The sequence below is a fragment of the Crotalus tigris genome, unplaced genomic scaffold, assembly GCF_016545835.1.
Source record: "Crotalus tigris isolate CLP2741 ecotype Arizona unplaced genomic scaffold, ASM1654583v1 scf7180000019143.106728444:792265, whole genome shotgun sequence".
In the NCBI taxonomy this organism is placed as follows: Eukaryota; Metazoa; Chordata; class Lepidosauria; order Squamata; family Viperidae; genus Crotalus; species Crotalus tigris.
Window position 1 is genome coordinate 88,022 of NW_024097400.1, and position 18,596 is coordinate 106,617.

General features: G+C 49.9%; 1 protein-coding gene across 4 annotated transcripts; it reads right to left on the minus strand.

Moving 5' to 3' along the window:
* Positions 1 to 2,190: 2,190 nt before the first annotated feature.
* Positions 2,191 to 10,359, minus strand: NHLH1 (nescient helix-loop-helix 1). 4 transcript variants are annotated; one of them, XM_039359969.1, is made up of 3 exons: positions 8,787 to 9,053; positions 6,156 to 6,264; positions 2,191 to 3,548 (listed from the first exon to the last, which is right to left on the minus strand). In XM_039359969.1, exon 3 carries the CDS (start codon positions 3,341 to 3,343, stop codon positions 2,942 to 2,944), a length of 402 nt encoding a protein of 133 aa, XP_039215903.1. In that variant the 5' UTR covers positions 3,344 to 3,548; positions 6,156 to 6,264; positions 8,787 to 9,053; the 3' UTR covers positions 2,191 to 2,941. The 4 variants fall into 4 exon arrangements, with proteins under 4 accessions (XP_039215903.1, XP_039215902.1, XP_039215901.1 ...); XM_039359968.1 differs by lacking the exons at positions 6,156 to 6,264; positions 8,787 to 9,053 and adding an exon at positions 9,817 to 10,359; XM_039359967.1 differs by lacking the exon at positions 6,156 to 6,264.
* Positions 10,360 to 18,596: the final 8,237 nt, after the last annotated feature.

Consider the following 18,596-nt stretch of genomic DNA (forward strand, 5'->3'; position numbering starts at 1 on the left):
ATACTGTTGCCAGAAGGAAGATTTTTCAAGGTAACCAAGGTACCACCAAAGGCCATCATTGCACCGTTATTATCCAGAGCTCATGTCTTTCAACCTTGGCAGCTTTAAGATGCGTGGACTTCAATTCCCAGAACTCGTCAGCCAGCAAAGCTGGTTCTGGATAATAGTGCAATGATGGCCTTTGGTGGTACCTTGGTTAAAGTTCACATGTGCAATTGCATCTCATCCTGTTTAAGGATGGAACTGACCTGGTAACTTCAGGATACACCTGGAGAAAGAAGCAGCTCACCACTGGCTTGATGGAGGCTGGGGGGGGGGGCAGGAGCCCCCTCCAGTCCTATTTTTCCACTCTTGTGATTTCTTCACGCTTTGGAGTGCAAGATTTGATTAGGCTGCTCGTAACGGGCGTGTGACTATCAATTACTGCTCACGAAATTACCAGCTGCCACCCGGCGCCACAAATAAAGTGGGTGGAGGGACTTTTAAGGAGGGGAGGGAAAATGGGAGTCTCTCGCTGCCCGGCCCTTTGGCGATCAAATTAGGCTGATCTGCATGGAAGAGTTTAATATTTTGCCCGTCGGCTTACAAAATAAATAATAAATAGCGATCAAATCTGCTCTGCGCTAACTGAACAAGAAATGTACACGGAAATGCACACGTACAGAAGGACGTTCTGGATATGTTTTCGTTTCTTTTTCCCACCCCCTAAAATCTTCTCCCCCAAACAAAAGTGCATCGACACTGTAAATAAATAACATCTCAAAAAAATAAATACATCAAATAAATACATAAATAGAGGGTGGCCCCAACGGTGGGTCTTGATGTCAACCAGGTGGGCTCCGTTGCGCCGCTAGGAACGCCCACGAATTCAGCTCCACAGTGGGACCGCCACGACTTCAGCGGTGGGATGAAGACCAGGCTGTTTTGGGGGGCTGCAGGATCGGGGTGCAGTCTCTCGGGCAGGCTTTTGAGATTGATCCTCGGTGCGGGGGTTGGGGTGCCCCCAGCCCCCTTGGTGCTCCTGAACTACCACAATTAATGCAACCAACAGAGAGAGACAGAGGAAGCGCATTGCCTGCAATTAGTTGCTGGAACAGAAATTAAGTTTACATGAAACCAAATCAGATTTAGTCCTCGTCCAAGCTTCATTCCTTTCTGATTCCCAAGCTGCCTACCGTCTCGTGGAGAAACCTGCAACTTCAAGCAGAGCTCTCCGACCAGCCACTCTTAGACCTCGACTTACAGCCACAATTGCAGCCAAATTTTCCGCTATTAAGCAAGACAGGGAGACAAGTGAGTTGCCCCCGATTTCTTCTTTGCAAAGGCCGTCTAGCAAATCACTGCAGTTGTTAAGTGAATTACGAGGTCATTAAGTCAATCTGGCTTCCCCTGCTGACTTCCTTCATTCGAAGCCTGGTGAGCAGGTCACGCCTACTGCCAAGCACCCAAAGCTTGATCACATGACTGTGGGGAATCCTCTAATGGTCATAAGTGCGAGGACCAGTCATAAATCGCTTATTTCAGTAAGTTCAAACAGTTGCTAGGTGAACGGTTGTAAATTGAGGACTACCTGGACTTGTGTGCAGGAGACCCTCCACCTCTCAGGGCTGGGAAAGCCTCCCCTATCCTCCAAGGCCCCTACAACAGCCCACCTGAACTAGACGAACAAAGGGGTCATCTCAGGCTGAGGCAGGACTAATATCTAGCAGCACTAAGTATGTGTGTGTGTGTTTGTGTTGCGTGGTTGAAAAGACCAAAGCCCCTTGTGGCAACTTAAAAACCAACGTATTGCACATAGAGATTTGTGCTATGATGAGAAGATCTGCAAGAATAAAGCCACATAGGTTGCTTTGACTCCCAAGCCAGCTATTTTCAACAATCCAGTGCTTCTATAACTAAATCCACCGTCTAGGTCAGTGGTTCTCCACCTGTGGGTCGGGACCCCATTTGGGGTCGAACAACCATTTCACAGGGGTCGCCAAACAACGCAGTCCGCCATTTTTTCCCCCCTTTTCCTTAGCTGTGCTACTCCCTTTTATTCTATTGGCTTTTGAAAGCCAATAGAATAGACTCTCTTGAATAGAGTCTAATTCTATTGGCTTTCAAAAGCCAATAGGAATTGTCCAGGCTGTCTCTGCCCGGCTGAGCCCGCCAAAAGTCCCATTCTGCAAACGGTGCTGCACCCGTTGAGTAGACCTCGACTTACGACCGGTTGAGAAGTCCCCGACTTATGACCGGTTGGGGGTCGCGGCATTGAAAAGGTTGAGAACCACTGGTCTAGGGACAGTGTTTCCCAACCCTGCTTACTTGAAGATGGGGGAATTTTCAATTCCCAGAATTCTGGGAATTCAAGGAATTGAAGTCGACCCATCTTCAAGTGAGCAAGGTTGGGAAATGTTGATCTTGGAGATGAAGGAAGCTTCTCTTTAGAATTCCGGACTTTTTTTCCCCCTTGCTAATTTCCACATTATTATGTTCAAGTATTAAAGGGATGCACACAATGAGAGAAGGTCATTTAAACTGCGTTTCAACACACTGGAGATGGAAAGCAATCAGAATTCCAAACGTGTAGGACCCATCGGGAGATGCTTCCCAACCAAGCACCTTGACAATGTGAGGTTCTTGAGTACAGATTTCTGAGACGAAGGGTAACCAAAGTCCTTGTCTCCTTCAAGCTCATGATGGAACTGGAGAATTCTGGGCAGCTTCTTCTCAATTAGAGGGAAGGTGGAGAAGGTCTATGGTTGAGTTAGGATCACTCCAGCACGTATGAGAATCTCCATTTAGTAAGAGCAGGAAGGCAGAAATGACCGAAGAGAGAGCCAGCACCAGATTCTCCTAGATGTTTGTGTGTAGACCAAAAAGCCAGAGAGAACATTCATGATTTATTCTTGAAAACGTGGGTCATACTGGCAGGCGTAGCCCCCACGGCGCCTGAGACTCAGACATCCAGGACGTGGTTCAGATACGAGATGTAGCAGATGGCCAGTCGCAAAATCTCAATTTTGGACAGCTTCTTATCTGGAGGGAGGGTGGGCAAAAGCTTGCGGAGCTCAGCAAAGGCCATGTTGAAGGCCTCAACGCGGATCCTCTCCCGCGTGGCGTGGGCCGTCCGATATTTAGCCGTGGCTCGCCGTCGACGCCGTCGTTCCTCACGGCTGAGATGCTGAAGGTCCTTCTTCATGTGATCGCTGGACTCGGCCCCCCGGGACTGGCCACATAGACTGAGAGAACCAGCATCTTCTACAGGTCCACCCCGGCCTCCCCCACAGTCACTGAAGACCGACTCTGTTTCCGAATGGGTGGGCTGGAGGTCAATCTCGGTCTGGTCTGAATTGAGCATAGTGGCTGAGAAGACCACGGGGCAGCCTGTTTGTGGGGTGAGGAGAGAAGAGAAGGGAAGGGGAGGACTTTGGATAATCCCTGCAGGACGGGCTTCGGGATCCACCTCAAATTTCTACACAATTCGTTCTCATGAAATTATGGAAGGCAACCAGAAATATTTGGATGGTGCAGAAATTCTGGATGGATCTGGGTGCTTTGGCTGTCTGAAAAAATGAGAGAAACAACATGGCAGCAATAATATACATATACTTATTGAAACATATACCTATTGAAAACAATGTCACAGGGTCCCAGTTGGCTCACACAAGTCCCCTTGAGATGAACAGGACTTATTCATATGTAAATAATAGCAATCTCAAATACATCAACAGCTGGGTCCTGCGATCCACCTCTTAAGGAGGAAATAACACCAGCCCTGAGATGGAAACCAGCTAGGTGAGTGTCCCAAATTCCAAACCTGCTGAGATGCTTTGAAATGTTCTTCAGAAGACACACAAGAACAAATGATGGTGACTTATTCTTCCACATCTCTGTCTCTAACACAGTGGTCCTCAGCCTTGGCAACTTTAAATAGTATGGACTTCCAACTCCCAGAATTCTGGAAGCTGAAGTCCATACAGCTTGACGTTGTCACGGTTGAGGAACACTGCTCTATCATTTTGCCCAATCCCAACACTGTCACAATCTGTCCTTAATATCAAGGATGGGGAAGATCTGATTGGACATGGACCTACCTAGAAGCCCTTGATGGAAACAAAACGCACATTCCTGCCCTGCCTGGTTCATGAGAGTCTCCAGATTTTAATGATAACATGAGATAACGGACGGAGGGTAATCAGCCCCCCTAGAGAGAATGGGGAGAAGCTGCAACCCATAAACTGCCAACGGAGGGGACCAAGGTGGACATCCCTGCTCATTGTAAGAAAGTTCAGGTAGCCCTCAACTTACTATCACAGAGGAGCCCTGAGTTTCTGTGACTGAGCCAGACGGTTGTTTGATGATTTTTTTCCCCCTCCATCTTACGACCTTTCTCGCCACAGTTGTTAAGTGGATCGCTGCAGTTAAGTTAGTGAGGTGGTTGTTAAGTGAATCGGGCTTCCCCTTTGACTTTGCTTGTTGGAGGGTTGCAAAAGGGACACTGCAAAAAGACCCCGGGACACGGCAACCGTCGTAAGCACGCGCCAGCTGCCGAGCGAATTTTGATCACGTGACCGGGGGGGCTGCTGCAGTGGTCTTAAGTGTGAAAAAGGGTCATAATTCACTTTTTTTTCAGTGCCATTGTAACTTCAAATGGTCACTAAACGAACTGGTAAGTTGAGGGCTGCCTGCAGGAAGTAAGGACCGTTTCTGACAGCTACTTCGGTTCCTGGGTGGAGCTGTCCAGCGGCTGAGCTCTTAATAGCTCGTTAGCGCCCATCTGTTGCTTGAAACCGAACCCTGCCTAGTGGGCGGAGATGTTGACAAGAGAAGGGCATGTTTGTGCACCGGGTGGAGAAGGGAGAAGGCCGGCTCAGGACGGGGCTGGCAATGGTGGTCAGGGGTCCCCTGGTCTGGGAGACACTCTGCTGGTTTTCTCCACCGTGACAAATCCCCCTCTCCAGGTGTGAGCTTGGGAAGGACCTTGTTCAAAAGTCCAGGTGGTTAGATGGGCCTTGCTCTGTGTCATGTGTGTTTGTGTGTGTGTGTGTATGCATAATGGTTGGTTTTTTTTAGAGCTGAATGCAAAGCAATTGCATCTTAATGTATGCTGATTAGTGTACATTTAAAGTGACAATAAAGATTCTATTCTATTCTATTCTATTCTATTCTATTCTATTCTATTCTATTCTATTCTTGTCCACAGTTCATCTCCCATCTTTTTGCTCCAGGAATTGACTCTTTCTCTCTTTTTTCTCCTTCCCTCCCTCTTTCTCTTTCTCTTTTCTCTCTCTCCCTTTCTCCCTCTTTTCACTGTTTCTTTCTTTTCTCTCCCTCTCTCTTTCTCTTTTTTTCTCTTTGTTTCTTTCTGCCTCTCTCTCTCTTTCTCTTTTCCCTCTTTCTTTCTCTCTTCTCTCTCCTCTCTTTCTCTCTCTCTCTCTCTCCTTTTCTCTCTTTCTTTCCCTCTGTCCCTCGCTCTTTCTTTTTCTCTTTTCTTTCTGTTTCTTTCTTCTTTCTCCTTTCCCCCTCTCTCTTTCTCTCTCTCTCTCTCTCTCATTTTCCATCCCATGCACAATCACAGACAAGCAGAATTTTGGATCCTATCCAACAAAATGCTTTCAAGAAATGTAAAGTTTGACTAAATTTAGGCAGGAAAAAACAAACTCCGGGTACAACTTGGGCAATAACCAGCTTAGCAGTAATACTTTTAAGGAGGATCAGGGTAGACCATCCACCAGGAACATTTGACAGCTGCCAAAATTGGGATTTGGATTGAATCACGGAGGGTATGGACCCACCTGTATGGACACAGGCACCTCAATTACAGTCCAGGCGTGGTTGCCACAATACAAAAAGGACACTGAGGAACTAGGTAGAGTGCAGAAAAAAAAAACAGCAACGATACTAAACCATTTGGAAGCTAAATCCTAGAGAGAGCAGTTAAGAGAACTTAGTATATTCAACCTAAAGAATATGCTGATCTTTGACCATAATAAAAAAAATGATCCACCTTGAGAAGAAAAGTCTAAGAGCAGCTTTCAGTCTTTGAAGGGCTGGCCTAGGGAATGGGGTGGGGGGTGGGGGGGGGTGGCAGAGGATTTATTCTCCACAGCACCCCAAGGACAAGACAAGAGCCATGGGTGGATTAGATGATCTCCAAAGTCCTTTCCCACCTTAAACTTGTAAACTTGTTTGGAACAGCTCAGTTCAATGCATGTCTTGGCTTTCAAGGCAGCGCAGGAAATACACAAGCCACAGATCAAACGGGAGCCAGAACAGAGACTGCAAAACAGGGATGGGGGTTGTTTAGGGCTCCACAACGTGAATTAGAATAATGGCAAGTAGAGTTGTGCTTGACTTCTGTGAAGAGCTGGGAGAACCGCTCATCCTCTGATCTCAAATGTGGGTGCAGGGAAGTTTGCATTTATGGTGGCGTAGATTTGAAGATAGTCCCTTTGGGGCATTACAGAATGGCCAGCATTCATGGACAGAATTAAGCTCCATAAGGCACAAAAGAAGAGCTAAAATGCCAGTTTATAATGTACAAATTTCTCCAAAGGGAGTATCCACAAGTCCCCAAGACTTAGTTTATCATACACAAAGGTCTGAAAATGGTCTTTACTTGTGTGAAAGTTCACCCATAAAAAGAAAGGAAAGGACAGGACAGGACAGGAAAGGAAAGGAAAGGACAGGAAAGGAAAGGAAAGGAAAGGAAAGGAAAGGAGAGGAAAGGAAAGGAGAGGAAAGGAAAGGAGAGGAAAGGAGAGGAAAGGAAAGGAGAGGAAAGGAAAGGAGAGGAAAGGAGAGGGAGGGGAGGGGAGGGGAGGAAATAAATGCTTAGATACTGAATTTCAGATTAATCCCCCAATCCAATTTCCGAGTTTTGAATCCAAACTAAAAATCTAACTACAATTTGCTCTGCTTTGACTGCTTTTCGTTTCTCGGAAGATTCTGGAGAATGGTTATACCAACTTGGCACTCTAACATGATCTGCATTGGGCACCCAAAGGGGCCATCACCCATCTCCTCTACAGAGAAATCCACCCCCCAACTCCTTAAATACATTTATCCAGGGCCCTCCTTGCTGGCAAACCCAGACCTCTCACTCAAAGCGCCCAAGAACCAACGCCCTGCCCAACGGCTGAACAGGATAGGAAGAGCCCAGACTAAACCCCCCAGAATTTAGAGCACCAGCTTCTCCTGAAACCAGGCAAGAGAAGGTGGACTTTTGTATTCTTCCTTCCCTCCAGACTAAGTGAGGTTGGAGGCCACCGATCCTCAAGGGTGAGGAGACGCCTCTAGGGCTACTGAGCTGTCCACCCTCGCCTGGCTGTCCCCCAGCTCAGCACACAAAAAAAGGGGCAGCACCTTGGCAGCACCCAGGCGCAGGGACTCTTGTCTGGCCAGTTGGGGAAAAGCTGATAAATCCTCTGCTTATCTCGTCCGGGCTGCCTCTCCGGTATGAGAGCGAAATGGGTAGGCAGCAGAGAGCCAAGCCCGGGTCGTTTTCCCTTCCTGCACCGGCTGAAGGAAGGGGAACTGGCCATCCGGTTCTTTCCCCCCCCGTTGCCCGGTCTTCCCCCAGAAGGGCCAGCAGAGGCATTGCTTGCTGATTCAGCTGCTCTCCTGGACATTTCTAATCAACCAAATAGCCGCCACTCCTTAAAAACTTCCCTCTTCTTACCTTTTCTGTCCCTCCGTCTGCACACGAGAGTAAACGAGCAGGCCAGGCGCTCGGCGGATCAGCTTTCTCTTAATGGGTGCAGAGCACTTTCGCTAGCAGCCCCAGAGAAAGGGAAAGGAAGGAAAGGAAAGGGGAGGGGTGGAGGGGGGAGGAGGAGGAGGAAAAGGGAGGAAGGAAAAGAAGGAGGGAGGGGAGAAGGGAAGGGAAGGGAAAGAGGGGCAGAAAGGGCAGGGTTCCCCTGGAAAAGGAGAGGAGCTGGCCGCGCACCTACATCCTAACGGAGCCCCCACCTTCCGCTCGATACCTCGCTGAGATCAAAGCAGGGCTGGACAAGCCGGGTGTTTACCCCCCTTCGTTCTGGGCGCCTCAAAGAGAAAAAGCGGGTCGTTTCGGTTCAGAGGAGCAGATTTTTTTTTAATTTTCTTTTTTGCCTGCCTGACAGGTTTTTTTTTCTCCTGGTCCATTTGGTTCTAGGGAACCAGAGCGCGAGGCTTCTCCGACGGTTTCCCTTCGCAAAAGTACGGAGAAGAAAACTTCTTGCCCTGCCTGTTGCGGTGCGCGCCGGCTCTCCGCTGCCCGCCCTGCCTCTGTTTCCCTGCCGGGGAGCCCCTGGCATCCTCCAGGGGTGGAAGGGAGGGAGAGAGGGAGGAAGGAAGGAAGGAAGGGAGGAAGGGAGGAAGAAGAGGAGGAAGGAAGGAAGGGGAGGGAGGAGGGAGGGAAGGAAGGAGGAAGGAAGAAGGAAGGAAGGAAGGAAGGAAGGAAGGGAAGGAAGGAAGGAGGGAGGGAGGAAGGAAGGGGGGGAGGGAGGAAGGAAGGAAGGAAGGAAGGAAGGAAGGAAGGAAGGAAGGAAGGGAGGGAGGGAGGGAGGGTGGGAGGGAGGAAGGAAAGGAAGGAAGGAAGGAAGGAAGGAAGGAAGGAAGGAAGGAAGGGAGGAAGGGTGGGAGGGAGGGAGGGAGAGAGGGAGGAAGGAAGGAAGGAAGGAAGGGAGGGAGGGAGGAAGGAAGGAAGGAAGGAAGGAAGGAAGGAAGGAAGGAAGGAAGGAAGGAAGGAAGGAAGGAAGGAAGGAAGCCAGCCGTACCGCGGTGCTGGCCAGTGGGGAGAAGAGCAATCCCAGCCTTACCTTCCTGCTCGCCGCCGCGCTCCGCTCTCCTCCTCCGAGGTAGATCCGGAGCAGGGCAGAAGCAGCTGCTCCTCACGCCCGGCTCGCCCCTTCTGCAGCGCTGGGCGGCGGGCTGGCACCTTGGCCCCGGGGCCGTCCGGAGGCGGCCTCCATCGCCCCAGCCGCCGCGCCCTCCGGCAGGTGCTCTGCGCGGACACCGGGGGCGCACCTGGAGGCGCGCGCGATTTATAGCCCGCCTGGCCGCGCGCGGGGCCGAGGGGGGGGCGCTTCCCATTGGCCGCCCGGGCCACCCACCCCCCCCCTCGCCGCCCTCGCTCGGGATGCCATTGGCGGGGGAGGGGCCCGGGGCAGGGGCAGGGGGGGGCCGCGGGGAGCCGAGACAGCTGGTCCCCATGCATTTTTCATGCGGGGGGCGCCGCGCCTAGCCTGGCCCGCTCTCGGGGGGGGGCGATGGAGGGGAAGGCAGGTTCCAGCGAGCTTCCCCCCCCCAGCCGCGCGCGCCCCCAGAGAAGCTCCTCCGACCCCCACCCCGCCGCCGCTGCCGCTGCTGCTCCGGGGGGCTCCGTGGCAGGCAGCGCCGCCCCTCCGAGGGGGACCCCCGTGGCTCCCCCCAGGGTGCTTGGACGCCCCTTGGAAGGGAGGGGTTGGGGGGCACCTGAAGCCCCGCTGCATTCAAGGGCGGTCCCTTGCAATCGCTTCTGGGCTGCCCCGCTGACCGACCCAGGAAGGGGTGAAGGGGAAAGAGCGTTGGACTGCGGAGAGCAATTGGGGGGCTTTCCCCCACAATCATCTCGTCCTCCCCCTCCTCCTCTTCATCTCGAGCAACTTGCAAAGAGCACAACACCACAACAAACGTCCCAAAGAGCAGACGTGGCTCCCTTCCAGCCCTTGATCCCATCTGTAGGCTGAAAACGGTTCCGCTTCTCCGTCGACTTGCGCTGAGTTGGCTTTGCCTGTTGCTCTGCCTGTCCCTCCTTGCTTCCATCCATCAAAGGGGGGGGGTATCTTATCTGTCTGTTTATCTACCTACCTCCTTATCTTCCTATTCCACACATTACTTTCGCCTTCAACCGGTTCCCTTCCAGCGCTCAAAACCGGACCGTCCTCACAGCTGAAGCATCTCCCAGCAATTTCAATTCCAATTCCTACTTCTTCTAGTCCAGCACTTTCATTAGATATTTTGCAAACAGAATAAATAAGTGGATCTTGTCTCGCTCTTTCCCTGCCTTGTCACCCGCGAAACAGGCACAATGCAGTAAAAAGAACCAAGAATTCTCGGCCCATCTTAAACCTCCTGTGATGCTGAATTGTTTCTTTAGCTGCTCAAATGTCTTTCATCTGCTGTTTCTCACTGCCCTTGTGACAGCCAGGGGTAGATTTTGTCAACTTTTTAGTCCGCTGAGTTTCCTGCTTTTTTGCAAAAATGTATGTTTAAGCATCTGTATGTCTGTGTATTATTGTGTTAGTTCTGAGCAATAGATTTTAAAAATAAATATCAATGCATTTTTTTAAACAGAAGGATTACAAACCACAGAAACTGAAGAAAGAAGAACGAGAAATCTGGCTGAGAAGAAAGCAGGTTAGCTGCTCAGCAGAAGAAACGGAGGACTAGGATCAAAGCATAATTCCCAGAAGATCCAAGGTGATCCACTGACATTTTCAATTCCCAGGATGTAAACCTGGAAGCTGAATTGCAGCCTAACTGGGTTGCAGAAGGCTGGTGTTGCATCATCCATCTTAATGTATAAAAAAGTCACCAACACCGTTGTGAAAAAAGAATTCCAGCCCCTTCTCTATTTTAAAGAGCAGTCTGAACCCCAAAAATCAGCTGCTACAGTTTGCACTTGTATATTTTTGCTAGAGTTTGTACATCAAGTAAGCAACTAATTTCTCTATTGCTCAGAGACCAAATGGGACTTGTTGGTTCGGTTCACCCAGCACCCAATGAAAGCTAGAAGGCGGAAGGGTCATCGGTTTACACTTCAGAGATAGCTATTTGTCTAGAATGATATAGCGCCTCCTATTTGAGCAGGGGGTTGGACTAGAAGACCTCCGAGGTCCCTTCCAACTCCATAATTCCAAATCAATTCATCAATGGACCGGCTTCTCTCCAAAAGTTGTGGGGGCTCCATCATTGGAAGTTTTCAAGAAGAGACTGGACAGCCATTTGTCCAGAATGGCATAAGATCCACTGCTTGAGCAGGAGGTTAGACTAGAAGACCTCCAAGGTCCCTCTTCCAATCCTGTTATTTTATTCTAACTCTACTGTTGGATTCCCTGTGGGTGAACTAGGCCATAATCTTAAACCAGAGCGCTGCTGATTTGGTGCAGCATTGTGTGTTCTTTGAATGCCGAAACTGCACGGTTAACCTGGATTGTGGGTTTAGCTCATTTCATGAACTCACCAGTATTTCCAGGGTTATCAAATTGGGATCAGAGGTGAATTAGGTATGTAAACTTGCCTTAGCCATGTTTATTTGCTTGTGAAAGCCACAAAACATTTTATTTTGCATAGAATAACTGCAGTGAGATTATTATATGCCTGATGATGGAAAGAATTTGCACGACCCACAATAGAGGGTTGGTGAAGACGATGGCTAAATTGACCTTAGATCAGAGAGAAGCCAAAATCTACATTTATTGCTGATTGGAAACATAGACTTTTAACATGAAGCAGAAAAAATGAACTTACGATTTAATATGATTAGACAGAAATTGAGATCTATGTTGTAACCATATAGCAAGCGGTAAATTTTTAATAGTACTTATAACTGCTATAAAGGAGATCAGAAGCTTTTTCTTTGTACTTTTTTTCTCTTTTCCAATTTTCTTTTCCTTCCGTGCACTCTTAGCCTCCTCTCTGATTTCTTTCTTCTGCTGTGCTTTTCACTTTGCATTAGTTTTTCACCTTCTTTTAAAAACAAATCTTTCATAAAAATTATATCAAAAAAAAAACTGCAGAACTTTCTCCACGATTGCTTTGTTTATTTGTTTACCTCCCAGCCTTATTAATTGCTCTGGAAAACATAGAATGCGTGCACCCTCCTGTGGCATTTTTGTCTTAATAACAGTGTTGCCCAGCTGTGGGTTTTGGATCTGTTTTCTCCTATGCCCGCAGGCTAGCTTGGTTTTAGTTCAATCGCACACATCCAACAAGGAAAACCATCCTGTTTTCTGGATAAGGGTGATGAATTTCTAAAGCTAAGCGCTGCTGCACACTTCTTGGGGTACCACTTCCACACACATTAGTGCAGCTTGCTTTCGAGTAAACCTATTTGAGGCTGTACAGTCCAACCTGCTGGTCTTCCACGAACAGGAGCGATTCCATTTGGAGGAAATCTCTCTATTTGGGGCATTGTGTCTCTCCCTCGGAGGAGGCCCCGTGTGTACCTAATGGTGTGGCAGCCGACCACGTGGCAATTGTGTTCACACCAATGCCATCTGCCTTTAGAGCACAACTCGTGTTTTAGACCTTTGAGCTAAATCTGCTGTCCTACCGGAGAGCGGAGCAGCCGGGCCTGATCCTGCTAGCAATCCCCTGCCTCCGGAGGGAAGAGAAAGAGAAAGGAAGGCGGGGAGGGAGGGAGGGAGGGAGGGAGGGAGGGGGCAGGGATGGCACCAGAGAGGCAACATTTGGCAAGAGACAAGGTGACATATTGTACGTCCCACCAGGGACCTCGGCTGGCCTGGTCTTGTCAGGCAAAGCAGACGGCATTAACCCTCCAAGGACTGGCGGTGCCTCCTCCCTCTTCCAACCCTGAGCCTTACTTGAAATTCAGGAATAGAAGCTGGGAGAGAATTAGATGATTACTATCACCACCACCATCACCATCATCATCTATTTGGGTTCATATTCATAATAATTGGTTTTTATCAGTGATATGGAAGATGACCACCCTCAAATCATTTGTCCAGAAAGTCCTAGAATCTCCTGCCTGAGCGGGGGGGGGGGTGGACTAGAAGACCTCCGTGGTCCCTTCCAATTCTTTTATTCTGTATTCTACTCAATAGAGAGCTGTTGGCTTCACTTTAATTCTAGATTCCGGAGGGCTTAAAAAACTGGATTGCTCTGCAAATATGGAAGTGCAAAGTGGATCTAGCTGCTGGTTTTGGAAAAGCAAGGCATAATAACACGAAATAATAATGGCGAGAGAAGTGACCCCAAAACAGGTCGCCCCAAAGCTCGGTTCAAAGGTAGCCATACATCACTGTCAGGCAGTAGAGTTTGGTGGGACCTGTCAGAGTGTGGCAAGGCCATCTAGCATCTTCATTAATGAGTGGGAGGGGGGGCTCAAGGGGGGAGTAGGTGGAGCTGGAGAATAAGCTGTCAAAACACCCCATTGAGACATAAGAGGTTGCAAGTTGCAGGCTGGATCAAGAGGAAGAGAAGCAGGTTTGCCTGGATGAGTCAGTTGTTGATAGAATAACAGAGTTGGAAGGGACCTTGGAGGTCTTCTAGTCCATCCCCTGCTCAAGCAGGAGACCCTCAACCCTCCTGAACAAATGGCAGTCCAGTCTCTTCTCTAAAAGCTCCAGGGACGGAGCCCCCACGATTTCTGGAGAGAAGCCGTTCCACTGATTGTCCTCACTGTCGGGAAGTTTCTCGTTAGTTATAGGTTGCTTCTCTCTTTAACAGTGGTCTGTCCGTTGCTTCTTTCTTTCTTTCTTTCTTTCTTTCTTTATTTATTTATGACAGTGGTTCTCAACCTTTCTAATGCCGTGACCCCATAATACAGTTCCCCATGTTATGGTGACCCCCAAGTGGGTGTGGCCACCAATAAGAGGGAGTAGGACAGCTAGGGAAAAGGGAAAAAAATGGTGGACAGCGTGGTTTGGCGACCCCCATGAAATGGTCGTTCGACCCCAAATGGGGTCCCGACCCACAGGTGGAGAACCACTGATTTATGAGACTTATATACCGCTTTAAGTGCAAGCACTCTCTAAGCGGTGTACACCAGTAAGCAATGTATATATATATTTACATTGCCCCCAACAATCTGGGTCCTTGACCTGCCCTCTGGTGATTTGGAGGACAGGTTGACCCCTCCTCTTCTCTGTGGCAGCCCCTCAAATACTGGAATGCCACCATCCTGCGCCCCGTCCTCCTTTTCACTAGACTGGCCATATACCCAATTCCACGTTCTTCATAGTTTTTGCTTCCAGCCCTCGTTGTGATGGGGAGATCTGAAGCCACCTTGAGCACAGAATACTGAAGAACAGAGTTGGAAAGGACCTCGAGGGCATCTAGTCCAACCTCCTGCTCAAGCAGGACACCCCCTGCCATTCTGGACAAGCGGCTGCCCAGCCTGTTCTTAAAAGCCTCCAGCGTGGAGCCTCGGAGCGCTTGAATCTGGGGAAGGCCAGCGTGGGTCGCTCACCTTGGCCGACCCGCCTCGCCTGCCCGCTTTGGCGGCTCTGCTGGAGCGGCTGCGGGCAGACTCCAAGGGGCGGCTGCCCTCCGTCCGGGGAGGGAGCTGTGCCCCCCAGGAGACAGAAGGAGGGGCGCGCGAGAGGGCATCTAGTCCAACCTTTCAATAGGGCCGTTCTCTCTTCTCTTGCGCTTCTGCCCCACTGGCGGGCACTGCAGGCCCTCTTCCAGGGAGGGGGCACCGCCTCGGCCCCCCCCCGGCCCTCCAGCCCTGGGCCAGCTCGCCCCCCTCGCTCGGGGGTCCCTGCGCGGCCCCGCCAGACGGCCGCCCGGCTCCCGCTCGCCCCCGGCTTGTTGCTGCGCCTGCGGGCTCCGTGCGCGGCGGCGGCGGCGGCGTCCCCCGCCCCGCCCCGCCCCGGGCCAGCTTGGCCCGGTCCCCGGTTGGTTGCTCCCGGCCTCTCGGCGCTTTGTTCCCGCCGCAGCCCCGGAGCGGGAGCGGCTCCCCCCGCGAGGCGCCCTAATTGAGCCTCTCATAATCGGATCCGGGCTAATTATGCGGCACCCCCCCCCTCCCTCCCTCCCTCCGCCGGCCGCGGGGCCTCCATCTGTCCCGCCTTTGTGTCCGCCCATCTGTCAGCCGCGAGGCCCTGGCCGGCCCGGGCCTCCCCCCGGCCCTGCCCCGCCTCCCCCGAGGGCGCCCCGCCCGTCTGCTCGGCTCCCTCCCGGGGAGACCCGCCCGCGGCCGGCAGCTCGGGCTCTGGGCGGCCACGCGGCGCCCCCCCCCCCTCCGGCGGGAGGGAAGCGCAGGCGGAGAAGCCGGGGGGGGGGGACGACGAGGGGTCGGTGGGCCTCGCAGTCCTTTGCAGCCAAGAACGGAGCGGCTTAGCCCTCCGCCCGGCCACCCCGGCCCAGCCCAAATTCTCTCTCGGATTGCACTTACCTCGGGGGGGGGGGCAGATATGCTGAAGGAAGAGGGTCTGGGGGCTCATTTGTGCACTATGGTCACCCCAAAGCGATCCCGGCTGAACTGAACTGAACTGAATACTTTATTTTACTTTATTTATTTAAGTTATTTAATTGAGTGCTGTATAATATTTTATTTTGATTGGACAGCCATTTGTCTGAAACGGCTTGAACAGGGGGTTGGACTAGAAGACCTCTGAGGCCCCTTCCAAGTCTGCTATTTTGTTATTTATTTATTTATTTATTTATGAGACTTACATACCGCTTTAAGTGCAAGCACTCTCTAAGCGGTGTACACCAGTAAGCAATGTATATTGCTTATATATATATATATTTTTACATTGCCCCCAACAATCTGGGTCCTCATTTGACCTACCCCAGAAGGATGGAAGGCTGAGTCAACCCTGAGCCGGTAAGATTTGAACCGCTGACCTGCTGAACACAGTCAGCTAAAGTGGCCCTGCAGTACTGCACCCTAACTGCTGCGCCACCTCGGCTCTTTTTTTATTCTGATAGACTGATGAACTGTTACCCTGTTATTTGGCCACGTGTGATTAGACCAGTGGTTCTCAACCTGTGGGTCGGGACCCCATTTGGGGTCGAACGACCATTTCACGGGGGTCGCCAAACAAGGCTGTCCGCCATTTTCCCCCCTTTTCTTTGGCCACGCCCCTGGCACCCGGTGATGTATAAGTGGTTGGGGGTCACCACAACATGGGGAACTGTACTATGGGGTCGCGGCATTAGAAAGGTTGAGAACCACTGGATTAGACACACACGGAATTTGTCTCCATAAGGCGTCTGCTAGACGGGGCAGGGTCGGTTTATTCCAGTGTTTCTCAACTTTAAGTCATTTTAAGAGGTGAGGATTTCAGTTCCCAGAATTCCCCAGCCCAGCACTGAATGCCCCAGCTGGCATTCTGGGAAGCGAAGGCCACACCTCTTACAGTGGCTGAGTCATGCTGGTTAATTCATCTCTTCACTGGGGCGATTCTTCTTCCAGCAGGAGATCAAGGCTTCCGGCGTCCAATTCCTTCTGCCGCTTTTTCCTTGTGACAACAACCCTGTGGGGTAGGCTGGCTCCACAGAGAGTGACCAGAGTCATCAGGAATATGTTCATGGTCAAGGACGATGTCCTGCTTGTTTCTGACTTAGTAGTCCTCAGCTTATGACAACTGAGCCCCAAAATTTCTGTTGCTGAGACAGCTGTTAAGTGAGTTTTGCCCCATTTTACGACCTTTCTTGCCACAGTTGTTAAGTGAATCACTGCAGTTGTTAAGTTGGTAACATGGTTGTTAAGTGAATCTGGCCTCCCCATTGACTCTGCTTGTCAGAAAGTCACAAATGGGGATCACAGGTGAAACAGTCATAAATATGTGTCAGTTGACAAGTGTTTTTTGAATTTTGATCGTGTGACCACGGGAGGCTGCAATGGTCGTAAATATGAAAAACCAGTCATAAGTCACTTTTTTCAGAGATGTAACTTTTTTTTATTATTAAAAGTTTTAAAAAATTTTATTACAATATAAACCCTCCCACCCCTCTCCCCTTCCCCCCCCTCCCCATTTCCCAGAGCTGATTACAGGGTAACAAATAAACAAGCATAATCTAACTAACATAACCAACTATACTATCAATCAAAACCATAACAACTTTAACTTCTTCTCAAAACAAATATTAACAAATTAAAACAATAATAATAATATAATTAAAACTATTAATAATTATCTAAAATCTACTCAAAAGCAAGGTAGTACTTTTCAGTTTCATATTTCTTTTGAATATAATCAGTCCATCTGCTCCAAACCATAATATATCTTTCTTGTGAATGGTCCTTCAAGTAGGCGGAGATTTTCGCCATTTCTGCTAAATTAAGACACCTTAAGTATCCATTCTTCCAAAGTAGGCAGTGAGTTTTTCTTTTTCTTAACTTTGAACGGTCATCAAATGAACTTTTTTTGTAAGTTGAGGACTACCTGTATTATGAGACCCCACTTCTGGTGGTGTGGGAACATGCTAATCCTTAGTATTCTGCTAAATCCACCCAATCTTACTTTATTTAATAATCTAGGGTGAGTAGTCCTAAACTCTAGGAAGCCTCTCTAATCTAGTGCTTCTCAATCTTGGCAATTTAAAGATGGGTGGGCTTCAATTCCCAGAATTCCCCAGCATTAAATATGAGCCAGCAGTTTGCGACAGCAGCCAAAAAAAGCCAATGCAATCCTAAATTTCATTAACAGAGGAGTTGAATCAAGATCACCTGAGGTATTAGTACCGCTCTATAAAGCCTTAGCAAGGCCACACCTGGAATCCTGCATTCAGTTTTGGTCACCGCACTACAAAAAAGATGTTGAGACTCAAGTCTAGAAAGACTGCAGAGAAGGGCAACATGATTGGGGGACCGGAGGCTAACACATGAAGAACGGTGGCAAGAACTGGGCACAGCTAGTCTAGTGAAGAGAAGGACGGGGGAGACATGATAGCAGACTTCCAATATTTGAGGGGCTGCCCCAAAGAAGAGAGGGTCAATTATTTTCCAACGCACCAGAGGGCCGGACAAGAAATGATGGATGGAAACTAATCAAGGAGAGAAGCAACTTGGAATTAAGGGGAATCTCCCTAAAAGTGAGGACAATTAACCAGTGGAATGGCTGGCCTTCAGAAGTTGTGGGTGCTCCATCACTGGAGGCTTTTGAGCCTGGAAAATCCATTTGTCTGAAATGGCATAGGGTCTCCTGCTTGAGCAGGGGGTTGGACTAGAAGATCTCCAGGCAAGGTCCCTTTCAACTCTGTCCAAGGCTGAGAAATACTGCTTCAAACACTCACCTCTTTGCCTGAGATGGAGGGTGAGGAGACATTGCTGTTGTTGCTTTCTGTGACCTCCCCCAGCTGCACCTTTTCCTCTTCCCACCTGCTCCCTGGAAAGGAGGCCCCCACCAGAACTGAATCTCCCTGGAGATTAAGGAGACTTTTGGGAAGCCACAGAGCAGACGGGGCAATGAAGTTGGAGTGTGCCCAGCCCCGTGGCCGGAGGGCCACACTCCACGAATGAGCATGTGATGGTCTCTTCCGAAAGAAATGCTTCGCTTAAATTTCACCTCATTACAGGGGATTTGGGCTATTGAGAAACTACAAGAGGCAGTTTTGATCTAAGGAAGGAAGGAAGGAAGGAAGGAAGGAAGGAAGGAAAGAAAGAAAGAAAGAAAGAAAAAGAATTAAAGAAGGAAGAGGGAGGGAAGGAGGAATTAAAGAAGAAGAGGGCAGGGAGGATCAGGCTGGCAACAATTTCTGGGCTAGCATAAACAAACCCAAAGGGCTGTGTTGATCCACAGTAACAACACACAAACCAGGCATGGCTTCTTGTGCCAACGGAAGGGCCAAGTCTTTCCCTGACTTGCCTAATCGCATTTGGTGACCCCCCCCATGTGGCACCCCTATGCTCTGGAAGACCGGGCTTTAAAGGGTCCCTTCCAAGGGAG